The sequence below is a fragment of the Neodiprion pinetum genome, chromosome 6 (assembly GCF_021155775.2).
Source record: "Neodiprion pinetum isolate iyNeoPine1 chromosome 6, iyNeoPine1.2, whole genome shotgun sequence".
NCBI classification, from domain to species: Eukaryota; Metazoa; Arthropoda; class Insecta; order Hymenoptera; family Diprionidae; genus Neodiprion; species Neodiprion pinetum.
The window spans coordinates 17,550,982-17,565,095 of record NC_060237.1 but is presented as its reverse complement, the minus strand read 5'-3'; the positions used below and the strand labels follow the sequence as shown (position 1 = coordinate 17,565,095).

The following is a 14,114-nucleotide window of genomic DNA, read 5'->3' as shown; positions in this document are numbered from 1 at the left end:
GTGGTTCTATACATGGTATTCATGGTTTCTGCGATAATTATCATTGATGATTGAATAAATGACGCTTATTCTCAGAATCATGGAGTATTATGTCCGCGGTTTAAACACCCGGTCGAACTTCAAATAGTAGCACCGAGATCAATGCAGAATGTATCGCCAGGTACATACATACATTATTAATTATGTAAACAAATTGCTATTTCGTGGGGCTAAATCATTGGATCAATAAGTTATCGTTTAAAGAACGTTGTAAAGTAAAAATTTAAACGGCATCCATCAATGAAGTTCATAACATTTTAATGTACTTCCTCGTATTTAAAAATTTGTTTCAATTGTAACGGAGAGAATTCCTGTGACGTAAATATTGAGAAATGACAAAACAGTACTTCATGCGACGGATTTCAACTATTTCCATTGTAACTAAGCCATTAGCCTGATTAGTCCGGTAAAAAGCATGTGTGAAAATTAGCAAAAATGTTCGAAAAATTTCCCGTTTCCAAATATTATCTACCCCGAAAGTTTTTCCTACGCATGAAGTCACGTTCAATCCAATCTGGAATAAAGGAAAAAAAACTTCTATACAAGCAGAAAATGTAGAACACAATTTTCAAATTTGCCTACAAATTTTGATACATTGCAATCTAACCTAAGATCTAACTGACAACTAACCTCTCAAAGTTTAATCAGTTTTGAATACATCTAGCTCCTGCAGAATATAGTTAAATATTTTGAGTACCAAAACGCTTCGTTATGTCGTGCAAGAATAGAGGTCCTATCGGTATAACGAGATCCCAGAGGCTTTGGAACGATCCCAAAACTGCTGTAGACGAATACTTGTTAGGTTTTGCCCTGACACATCCTGGGACTATAGTTCTTGAAGGTCACAGAGCAATTCTGCGAAGAGACCATGCTGAAATGCCTGGGCAGGTGAGTTTGAATTAGCTTTGATGTCTGTTTCAATTAGTGATTAGCTATGCATCTAGTAACTTTCAATTAGCCTGCATGTGCCCATTAGTCATGGCAATAGATCGATAAGTCACAGTTAGTAGCGTCACCCGACGTGCAACATGTTAGGAAGAAAATCTTATATGTGAGTGAATATTGAATACAGCAAGCGTGATTTCTTTAAGGGACTACCACAATTGGATTGCTATTAATATAACAGGTAAAATTAATATCTGGTGGAGGAGCGGGCAACGAGCCGACACATGCTGGGTTTGTTGGACCAGGAATGCTGACTGGCGTCGTTGTGGGCGATATCTTTTCAGCACCTCCCAGCAAATCGATTTTGAAAGTAATTCAACAATTAGGCACCAATCATTCACCAGGTGAGACTTCTTTGCATACATGCAGATGACATTGCCCCATAAAAATTCATCAATTTCTAGTTTCATTGCTCTAACTACACTAACTTCCTACTGCATCTCTTATATGAGAAAATTGCCTGGGAACAAAGTCAACGATATCTGATAAGCATTAAGAATATCCATAAAGTGAGTTTATATGGTCACCAATTATGCAACAAAAGTGGACACTATCAAAAGCAAGAAAACCCTGTATTTTGTAATGGTGTGGAATTGTCCGAAATACTTGACAAAGATGATTAAACCCTCTAGTGCTCACCTGTTTTCATTCATATTTGAAATACACATACAGCTGGTACAAATTAATAAATAAAATGTGATATTCTTAAACATCTAAGACGCAACCAGACATAGTCAATTTTTTACTTTAACTACTCCCATAAATTGCGTATCATTAAAGAATATTGTTCTCTTCATTACTTTTCATAGAATTTACTGTTGTTGAATATCAAACTAAAGGAACCAGTGTCAATAGATTCTCCGACATCGTGTATCAGTGTGGCTTGTAATACTAAATCAGCAAAAATAAGTATTCTCATTTAGGAGAAGGAAAAACAGACAGTATAAGAATTAATGCTTGAATTTATTTTGTTTCAGGTGTACTGATCATCATTCAAAATTACACAGGCTACCGCATCAACTTTGGACTTGCTAAGTCAAGGGCCCAGAATGAAGGCATAATCGTTTCAATGCTCACTGTCGGTGATGACACCTGTTTAAAATCATTTGAAAAAACAGCTGGGCGGCGAGGCTTAGCTGCTACTTTGTTCATTCACAAGATTGCAGGAGCCATGGCTGAAGAAGGCAGAAAGTTAGGAGAGATTTGGGCAGTGTGTAACAGAATCATAACTTCGGGTGAACTTGCTACCATTGGTATTTGCACTAGGATTCCACCATCAGCTGGTATTTGTGCATGCACTGGAAATTCAAGTACAGAACAGATGGAGATCGGTGCGTTTGGTGAATAATTAATCATTGCCATCACTTTCATCAAGTCATGTATAAAAATTTGTCAAACTACAAATCAGAGCTTGCTGAAGGTACTTTTGGTGATGTAATTCTGTGTCAGAAGTTCTATTCAAATTAAATTTACAGTGAATTTCCACAGGCTTTGGGATCCATGGCGAACCTGGAGCAACACGAGTTGACTTTACAACTGCTAAAGATATTGTTTGTCAGTTGATAGATATCATGACAGACATAACAGCTGAAGCAAGTTTGAAATTTGCTGAGCCTGATGATTCCAAAATAGCTGAAAATAAGGTTGCTGTAATTATTAACAATCTTGGAGGTGAGAAAAATGACAATTTATTTTTCAGTTTGCTAATATGTGCGTGGGATTTTACAGTAGGGTGAATGTGCTAGTGGTCGGCCACCAGGTGATTGGTCACAGCTATGTTACCATGGAAATTCATTACTTGACAATTCATTGAAAAAGTAATCGCACCATACAAATATTGATATAAACCAAGAAATTAACGTGTGTATTCATGTAAAACAATGGTTGGTTATGAAAACTGTTGTAAAAGTCATAAGTATAAATGAAATGGGAAACTTTCAAGTCAATCGATATATTTTATGGCAGATAAAACAAAAGAAAATTAAACAAGTGGCCGACTACTAGCACATGTACCCTACCTCAAAAATTCAGCTCCCATTATTCTTATGTTATTGTTTTGTCATTCAAAAAGGGTCAAGTCAAATAGAATTAGGCATATTTACAATGGAAGTCATACAACAGTTGACCTCTCGTGGTTTATGTGTTGAAAGAATTTACGTTGGAACCCTCATGACTTCTTTGGATACCAGTGGCTTCCAATTGTCAGTGCTGAAATTATCATCAGATACAAGACTGATTAAATATCTCGACGCTCCGACAGCTGTTCCAGCTTGGCCCAAAGTATTAGACTGGGTATATAGTCGTTGTATGTTTGTATATTTAGGTATAATTTATAACGTTACACTTAATTGAGTTTTTATTGTTGTATTTATAGAATGGCTTGAGTACTAACGCGGAGGTAATGAAACTAGGACGAGGCTCTAAGATATCGAGACTTAGTGTTAGTATTAACTATACAAATGTATTTATATGTACCATCTATTTATAATTAAACAACTTAGTCATCGAATCGTATCCAATACTAAATCTAGGGTTTTGTATGCATATACACATTTTAAGTACGTAATTAAATTTTTGTTGGTAAAACTAAGGAATTTTACTTTGTTAGGTTGTCAGTGGCGGTGATATACCGGAAATTGAAGCTTGTGGTCCTGTGCTCGATGAACATACAGCACAAGTCTTTCTTATGATACTAACGTTTGCATGCGAGGCGTTAACTAGCTGCTCTAAGCAGTTAAATATCATGGATGAAGATTCGGGAGATGGAGATTGTGGTACATCTGTTGCACAGGGCACTAGTGCCATAAAAGCCGCAATCAAAGTATCTCCATTTATATAGTACTTGAATCTACAGACTCTCAGTGTAAACTCTCATGCATATGTTACCTTATTATATTTATGATGTTCCAGGAAAAACAAATTTCGGGTTCCAGACCATTTGTTACACTCAGGCAAATTAGTTATATCATCGAGCGAGTGATGGGTGGAATTATGGGTGGGCTTTATTCACTGTTTTTCGATGCAGGTGCTAAGGCATGTGTTTTTTCTATCTTTATATTCGTTTCTTAAACTGCTACTATGTATAAATGATTGGATAGGCCCAAATATAATATGAGTTACCTTAGGCAAATGGATAAGTAGTAGCAGAACGTAAATTCAATGTCAAATGATGATAGAAATGCTAACAATCTTGACAGTTTGTAATTATTACAGGAGTTTGCAAAGAGGTCCCAAAGAGAGCCAGTTGATGCTTGTATGTGGCTCAATGCGCTTGCAGCAGGAAATAAAGCAGTAGCAGAATATGGTCAGGCAACTGCTGGAGACAGAACAATGCTTGATCCGCTGCTCGCAGCCCAAGATAATCTTGTGCAGGCATTAACGTTAAACTTACATCCTATCAGGGCTTTCGAAAATGCTGTGAAAGCAGCAGAATCTAAAGCTATTGAAACTATTAAAATGCCAGCAGCTGTGGGTAGAGCTAGTCTGGTGAAATGCAAGGTAAATTTTCCCATTTTTCGCATTCTTAACTCTACTTGAGCAATGTATAAGACGAAATACTTGTAAACGCATTTCATCATTGTTATTTTAACTTGTCTTTAATTTTTTCAATCAATTTTTTTCTACTTCTGTGTATCATCTGATTTAAGCGATTTGAATATCCGGATCCAGGAGCACATGCAGTTGGAATTTGGATGAGAGCCGCATACGAAGGTGTTAAATTAAAAATGTCATGCCAATGTGAGGATAAACATCTCTATTGACTTTTCAAGAAATTTATCATCACTGGATATTTTTCAAGTACGACGTATTTCACCTGGTTATATTTAAATGTACACTGGTATATACGTATGTATTTACTATAGGTGGATATGCCCACTAGGGTCTATACTTATGTCTGAGAAATGTAAAATAAAACTTTTGTATGCATTTTTTTTTTTTTTTTATGAAGTCGACTTTAAGAACCTGTACATGTATATGATAAATGACTAATACTTTTTGATGAAACGCATTAATCATAAAAGATGTCTTTTCTGATTTATAGTCGGAAATTATAGATAATGTGCGTCTTTTTCACACAGATTAGTTTCTTAGAGTTGCCTACAGTCAGACGTTTCGACACAATAAATCTCGTTCATGTATGGTACCGACTGTGAAGTGGTCTACATTAACGATATTATGCGGTATAATAATCGAGCGTAACGAAACAAAACAAGGAGTTTATTCGTTTGATAAGGCAGTACTTGATCTTATCTCAAAATGTCATGTGCTTCTGCCTGGTTGTTATTTATATTGTATTCCGGGAAATGACTGCCAAATAATTGTTTGCTTGCGCATAACTATTAGTGAAAAGGCAAGTAATTAGCAGCTTTACCACATCGCGTTCATCGCTTACGGTTAGCGAACGTTTTTAAAATTTACATGGTCTCTAGGTTATGTCATATCAAATGTATTCTATTTACAGCAATACGTATTTATCAACTATATGACAAGCAGGTTTTACTCTGAAAAATCACTCTCCGTACAAATATTCATGTACCAAAGTAGCTTTTACTTTCAACTTGTGATATATTCTTTTCTGATTTGTCCAAGTCGTAAATATAACAAACTTCTTTAGTATTTGTTGTATACGTATGTACAGAAGAACACATATTGACTTACTCTAGAAGTACATCCATTCGTATTCGTATAATATTGTCTTAGCAGATGTATATCAATATTAAAAAATTACCTTAAATTCTAGGTAATGTCACAATTACCAAAGAAAAAGAAAAAAAAATATAGATCTCGTGCCGAAGGATTGCTGCCTCTGATCCTTTTACCGAAAGGAAAATGAACGCAGTGATTGCGCTGTGTACATTCTGCGAAATGCACGGGCCTCAAGTAGTATTCACAACACAGACTTATCGCAACTGTTTCGACAACGAGAGTACAGAAAAGCTTAAATTTTATGGGCCTAAGGATGTTCTGAAGAAAGCTGACAGCCTCCAAGGAAAAGCTCAATCTGAAGGCTGTGAAGGCTGCAAAAGTTTGGGAAATATAAAATATTTGAGCAACGAACACGAAACAAGAACCTCCTTTTTGTCCGCTCAATGTCCGCTCACTCAGGAAATAGGAAGTCTATTGAAAGATGCATGTATTAGGTACACGTTTAGCATTGTTTTTCTTTCCATAATGTAACTGAAATAATTTCGGAGTTATCGTGCTCAGTTGAGAACAATTAAGAGGAAGGGTGAAAAAAGAGGATTGAATTAAAAATATAATTTTGTGAACTGAGCTTAAAAAATGGGTAGAATTACTTCCAAATAATAATTTAATATCAATAATTCAGGGTCAATAATTTAATCTCTGAGACGAGGACAAAAGTGGAATAAAATTTTTATTCTTACTCTTTCTTCAAAAGTCCAAGCTTACATTTGGAATCCAGCAGCCTTAGTCTGGGCAACACGAAATGAATTTATTTCAATCATTGATTTTATTGTTTTATAATCTGGAATTTTCAGTTTTTTCGTAGTTAGTACAAGCTTCTACATGTACTAAAGTATGAAAAAATATGTGCTATATTTGGTGTGTAGTGTATTCATGTTTTGTCTCAGATAATTGATCTTCTTAATCAAAAAGAAATTTGATGTGGCTCATTTTGCCAGATATTACATGAGTTTTTATAGTCAACACTCCCTAACAAAATTCCCCACAATTATGCGATGTTAGAGCGACTACGAAAAAACTGTGGTGGAGTGAATTTCTAATGAATGGGTGTGACTTAATTATTCTCCCCTCTTTCTAGTCCTTTATTTCAAGCATCTTATTCATGTACAAAAGTGTAGGAGTAGCTTTGTGCAAAACGCGAACCATTGAATGCAGATGTCATATATTCTAACTACTTCAGTTGCGTATTACGTGAAATAAATTTGTGATTATATTTCTCACATTATGTTCTTGTAAATTCCAGAAGTTTAAGCTGTGAGGTACACTCAGGAAAAGAAGGCATATGCTATTTCGGTGACGACCATAGGGGTCATGTTTTGAGTCAAACGTTCACGTTGAAAGATGCCCAGGTGATTATTATGAGAATACAATGCATCTTTTCTAATTATATAAGATGAAACATTTTCTTGATAAATTGCATAGACACTAAAATAGCACGCAACGCATTTAATGTCAATTTTTTTTTTTACTCAGACTCGAGGATTCAGAAGGTGGTACAGTTTCATAGTGTTTATGCGCGATAAACAATTTCTCTTGAATATGTGGCCCTTCTTAGTTGATAACTTGAGAGAAGTGATTAGAGAACTTCAAGATATTTCAGAGAAAAAGTACAACACAGAAGAAGCTGAATGCCCCCAAAGAGCTGCCAGATTAAAAACTGCTAGTAGCGGATCAGAAGCTAATTCCAATAAGCAGCCTAGATCACTTGGAGATATTACAAATGAAAAGCATGTCTTTGCGAGGTAAATATTCAGTCATCGTCACCATATCGAGCATTCCATGTTCTCTGTATCTAATCCTTTGACAAATGTCAGTGTTTATCAGTATCATTATGTTTCTAGGATACACATGTGGTTAGTGTGGATACTTAGTGCAGGAGCTCGACATTTTGTCGAAATATTACCAATGAATTTGTTAGATGATGAATTGAGCTATGACTTGGAACATCACATAGGTATGTAAAATGACTCAATAGAACTGTTCACCTAACATATTGTCACTATTTTAGGTAAGAAATTACATTATGCCTATCCTACATTCTAAATTCATACTGTTACTTTTTTACAAAGATATTCTGGGCCATTATCGCCATATTTCTGGACTAATTTTGTGCTGAATCCTTCTTCCAACATACCCTGTGACAAATGATATCACTTAGACTATGTGTTCCCATCTTTCGAGTAAAATGCTCAACCGACAATCATTGAATTAATTGAAGGGCAAATTTTACCTAGAAGATAGAACAACAAGCTTTTAAAAACAGTAGTTTACAAATATTATTTTCAATTCTTTCCACAATTATACCTTTCAATTCACAATTGAAAAATGCTTACATGATGCAGAAGTGGACGAAGGCTTTACCCTGGTCAATGCAAAATCACCCATTATACCAAAACTTACACTCGAGGAGACAAAAGTGGCACCAGAGTTTTTAGACGTTTCTTATAAATCGCCAATTACCATTTTGAAGGAAATCAAATGTATTCTTGGAAAAGAGCATTTCCGACAAGTATTGTATGCAAGTTTGACAGGCATTCAAGTTTTAGTACGCGGTTCAAAACTAGAAGTTCTAGAGCTGTTATATGGACTGAGCTACTTGGTTCCAGTAGCATGTAGACGAGTTGTCACGCAAGCAACTGAATATATGAACCCAAATGCGTGCAATTTTATTGGTGAGTGAACTAATTTATAGATCCACTTTTAAAATTAAACTATAATTATACGATACACAGGCGTCGACACATCTGTGGCAGTCCCGTTGCTGAGTTCTGAAATATGTCGATTGGATATCATACCAAAAGAGCATAAAATGGCAAATGAAAACTCGTACCTCATCAGGTGGGCCGGTACTCTGCCTGCAAAGTTACCCACACTATTGGTTAAAATAGAAAAGGCGTTTGATAATGAGAAGCTTGGAGAACCTGTTTTGAAAGCACATTTTGTTGCTCTGCAAGAAGAATGGGCAAAGTATGTATGCATATGATGATCACAAAGAATAGAGTCTTACTGTGTATTATCTACGAAGAAATTTTAGTTCTTGTTTTTTCAGCATAGCCAAAGTAGTGCATGCCATGAGAGGCCGAGGTCACAGAGGAGATTTGTCTGGACTAATGGTGAGTTTAGGAGCAGGTCCTCGTGACCAAAAATTATTGGATGCTTGGTCAATGGGTTTACCATCCAATCCTGCATAATACGGACAATGTATTTACAATTTAGCCGTTTAGGTAATTGATTTGATTCGTTAAAAGAATGTGTACAGTGTGGTTTTGATGAGGGAAACAATGATTATTGAAGTCCGGTATTCATTATTCAATCATTCAATACTCTTCGAGTTGTGTCTATAACTACCTGTAACAATAGACTTTTTTTTATATATTTGAAGTTGTGTTTCCACACATACCGCGAACTTTTTTTGCCACAGTGAGAAAGAACCGACGTAACTAGGATTAAATAATTTAAAAGTATGTAAGTAATATATAACAGTGTTTAACATAGTCGAGGGATGTTGAATAAAATATTCTGTGATCTTATAACAATCTTATAACGTAATTATTTAGATGATATTTCTCAAATCAAATCGACCGTGGTCTGATTGTATGTGCCCCACTACGATATATTATAAAAGAAACAGATTGTGAATAAGGATAGAGCTTCTGGGATATTTGTATCATAATCTTATCCTCCCGTAGCACAATTAGTAATGAATTATTACATCGGCAAATTTCCAAATCACAGTAGAAAGACCTTTATAGAGAGAGTATGCACAGTCGTAATTGCACAAATATCTGTCTTATTTGTGGATAGTTGTTTTCACATGTCTTCGTACTTTCTCTTCTTTGTAGACACAGGATCGTTTTTCATGTCTCTGAAGTTGTCGCAACGTTGCATTCAGTAGTTGTCACCAATTATATTGAATTAATGTGAATCTATTTAAAAATTAGTCATTTATCTATTTCAGTATAGGTATTGAAACGCTGAACGTAGCCATGTACGAACGAGAGGCACAAATATTTAAATCATAAATTTGTATTATTGATCGGAAAGAAATTGCAGTAGAAGTGTATGATTTGGTGGCAAACCTGCAGCAAGGAGTGAACCTGTGTTGTTCATTTTTCTTCAAACAAAGCAGTTTGTTTTGCAATCATGCGCAACACTCGAATCTTACCCACACTGGACAACCATGGAATTGTTATTTCGGTGCGACTACGGTCTTCCGTGCTCCTAGGTGCCAATAAAAATCACAAAAAACAACAGATTCTTTTTTCCTGATCAATCAAGTATAATCGATTATTTTTTTAAATCGATTAATCGGTCGATTAGATTATTCTTCTTTGCAATCGGTTTTTGTTTTTTGACTCCCATTAATGACGTAATACAATATCAAATTATGTAATTAAGGTATTACAAGGATTATTATCATTTCGTACTAAGTATCTATTTGATGTAATTAGTGAAAGATAACTAAATATTTTCACTTGAACCTGAAAAATGGTTTGCATGAAACTATAAATTATAACAAATCTTTTCCACCATTGATACTAACGTAGTCAAATTTACGAAATTTTGATTTCATTTGGATCGTTTCAAAAAAATACGAAATAATCGATTAATTTTTATCGATTCAATCGAGTCGTATTCGATTAAATCGTTAAAAATTATTCGATTCATCGTTTATTTCGTGTTTTTTTCAAACTATGCGTTTGACACCAAAATTTCGTGAATTTCAGTACGCAGTCTTAATGGTAGAAAAGTTTTTAGATAATTTATAGTTTCACTCAAAATATTTTTCAATTTCAGGTAAAAATATTCTTTTATCTTTCTTTTGTTACATTAAATACGTACTTAGAAAATAAGACAATGATAATAAATGATACTTCAATCACATAAATTGATATTCTATTGCGTCGTTCATGGGAGTAAAAAACAAAAAACTGATTGCGAGGAAAAATAATTGATTATACTCGATTGATCGGGAAATAATAATGCATTATCTTTGGTTATTGAAGCTATTTTCAATATAAAGTTTACTACACATATCATCATACATGTATTAAATTGTTAACCTCATATCAGATTTTGAGTCCAACATCTCTCTCATTTCACAGGTTCTCAGAAACCAGGCTAGGATACAATTTACTAATGCATTGATGAAGCCATCAGATTGACTAGCTCAGAATTTCACAATAAAAATCGTTCCTTGATCTATGACGCATTACGCAAGAACGACTATCCTGCCTTCATGTTGTATAAACATATACAGAAGAGGCACCTCTCGATTTTGTCATCTAATGAGTCCAACAACAATGATCTTGGCGACGTTCCTGTTGTTCCAAAAAATTTTGTGTCTATCCCTTACGTCGCTGGCCTTTTTGAGTCGTTAAACAGAATTTTCGCTAGGTACAACATCCAGTTCGTTGGAAAAAACAAGCATGACTTATCCCCATTTTTTTACTCAGGCAAAGACCGTTTACCCTTGGACAAGCGCTCTTGTGTGGTTTACAAAATTCCCTGCAAAAACTGCGACAAGATATACATTGGGCAAATAAGTAGGCAATTACATACTAGAATTAAGGAGCACAAACGTAACATTCACGGCCGAGATGAAAATTACACTGTTTTAACCAGACACTCCATTGAACTAAACCATGTCTTTAATTATGAACGAACTAGCGCATAGCGTCTTAGCTGTGGAACCGGTGTATTACAAACGCCTTCTTCTTGAGATGGGTAACATTGTTGCACATCCTCTTTCAGTTAATTTACGTCAAGATATTGAATATCTCAGTAATATCTATACGTCGGTAATACACCATTTTTTGTTCCCCTAAGTTACCTATTGTGCATATCTCTACTCTATCATCAAAATTGTCTTGTTTTCGCTTCTATGTTCCTAGGCCATATCTATGTCTGTTACTGGCCGGTAAGCCTTCTTCTTTTCCGACCGTTGTTGTGTCAACGTCTCTAACGGTCATCTAATTTCAATGTCGTTCCTTCCTTGCCAGTAATTTTGTTCCACGATGTGTGCTTGGGGGTTCTGTATTGCACTGTATAATGTAACAGTGTATTTCAAAATTTTATTTTGTAAAACTGGTTCATCGGTATGTTCCACATCATGCTTTTTTATCCAAAAAATTCTTGCACCAGGTGATTATAATAACGTTTTCTGTCAAATTAAATCGCATTCACTTGGTGATGTATTTTCTATGTTAGCTATTCGTTAAGTTGTATATTTTATTTTTATTTTTAATTTAATTTAATTATTATTTATCTACTTATTAATTATTTATTTCTTTTACTTTTTTTCTATATATGTTTTGTTTCTTCCTTCTCACCTTCTGTATATAACCTTGGCTTGTTCTTGTGACAGATTATCATATGAAAAAAAATTCGTTCTGGGTAGGGCCCCCACTCGGGTCGAAACGTTAACAAATTTACGTCTGCTTCATTGTCCTTCATATCCAAGAAACAAATATTCATTCATAGTATTAAAGTTCGAAACCAAAGTTTGGATGTTCGGCTGTTCAGAAAGTGACGTCACCGAAAATTTCTTTTGTCTTAACGTTATCGATCTATAGTAATTGTCGACGACGAAAATCAGCCGAATTCCTCAGTCTGGAAACAACCGCGCAGTAGAGAGGACGTATGAGAATCGCGCTCCGTCGATTTCGAGTACCGGTTTCTCTACCTCTTGGATCCTGCGCTCCAGGGCCGCTACCTGGTGAAACTCGACTTCCAGGACAAGCGCTCCGTAGTTACGGCTGTCCAGGTCCTTAACCTAGTGACTTTTGACTTTCAGGACTATTTTTCAAGTTTACAAGTTTGATTATTGAAAACGTCATGTCTTGTACTATCAAATCAATATGCATGCTTCAGACAACATTTTGAATCCGCAAAAAATCCGATCGACTAGCATCAACAAATTACAATTGGTGAGTATTAGAGGTAAAATTGCTGTGCGTCGTGTTTCACATCTGTTAGCACTTAGCTGATTATTCTGTGGTATTATTTGACGAAATTTATTGTCATAAAATCACAATACGTTATACTTACATGCATGTGTAAACGTGATTTGTAACATTATATAGGAAAAATCTTACGGGCAGATTCGGTTTGTGTCACATGCGCAAAGACAGTGTTCATTCTGTATATTGTGAAGCAAATACCAGACTTTTTTGGGGAGTCCATCGTGCCCCAGTCTCCCCTAGAACTATCATATGGCATATGATGAAACATTGACAACTAGTAAGCGAGCGCACGAGCTCAAAAATCAGTTACACTAGGCATCCGACCCCGAGCGAGCTTTAGCGAGCGAGGGTTTTAAAGCTAGTCTAATCTTAAAGTCCGAAAGTTGACGAAAATTTTTGATCGAACTGACCATTTCCACGATGCTGGGAATACTACCACTAGTATATTTAGGCTCTCCGCGCATCGATCGTATAGATATAGGGCTTAAATGAAGACTCTTAACATCTAGAATCTTACGAAACTTGTCAAATCCCGAATTTCATCGTGAGAGGGAAGAAATAGTGATAATATTTTCGCCGGGTAGGCAAAAGGCTTTCTCTTCGCGGTAAAAGGTAGTGCATCGACTTGCGCGCGTTTACTTATTTTTTGTCGATGAACTTGGTCGGTCGGTGACCGCCGATCTTGATGTATATAAGTTTCAAGACTGGATTAGTCAAATTGGGAAATACCTTATAAGTTCTCATACCAATCGTATTTCTTGATGAGAAATAGAAAAAGAAATTGCTTACACAACATCATATGAAATACATGTTTCATAACGGAATCCATGGCATTGAATATGTACTCATTAAAATTCATAAACTTCAATATGTGAGCGAAAATGGGGAAACCTATTCGATATTATTAACTTATTATTTCTGAATTTTCGCAAAATTTCTAATTGAAAATATATCAGTATATACTAATAAAATTACTTTCAACACATAATCTCTTTAACTTTTATCTGCATTTCAATCATAAAATCGCATTTAAGTTTGATCCTTATCCGTTTTGATAAGCATATTGCGAGAATTACCTTGTAAATCTATTGAAACGTAGAACACGTTCTCCTAAACTGTCGTATCAGAAAAATTGCGCATCCTTCGTAAACCTTCACCAATTCAGACATACTTATTTATTCATGTAATGTACTTTACAGAGTTACATGCCGTATAAAAACTTGATAGAATATTTCGAAGATTACAAAAATTACTCTTCGCATCAAGAATCGCATTTATTAACTGGACCGAAATTGAAAATGTTATGAATATTAACTGCAGATTGATGAACTGTAGGATTTACTGTGGTACCAGCAGGGTCCTGCGTTTCTGAAGGACTTGCTTGAACCCAGTTCATTTCTACACTCGACCGAACACGAGGTAATTCGCAAACGTAGACGAATTTACTGTTGCAATTTT

At 35.3% G+C, this 14,114-nt stretch overlaps 1 protein-coding gene across 1 annotated transcript; it reads left to right on the top strand.

Moving 5' to 3' along the window:
• Positions 1-5: 5 nt before the first annotated feature.
• BHD (folliculin) lies at positions 6-9,227 on the top strand. The gene is made up of 16 exons (XM_046633133.2): positions 6-927; positions 1,166-1,328; positions 1,962-2,324; positions 2,473-2,655; positions 3,056-3,276; positions 3,359-3,424; positions 3,593-3,805; positions 3,895-4,017; positions 4,198-4,482; positions 5,767-6,125; positions 6,935-7,040; positions 7,165-7,433; positions 7,533-7,645; positions 8,034-8,363; positions 8,424-8,658; positions 8,741-9,227. The coding sequence occupies exons 1-16, from the start codon at positions 751-753 to the stop codon at positions 8,880-8,882; spliced, it is 3,348 nt and encodes a 1,115-aa protein (XP_046489089.1). The 5' UTR covers positions 6-750; the 3' UTR covers positions 8,883-9,227.
• The last annotated feature ends 4,887 nt before the right edge of the window (positions 9,228-14,114 follow it).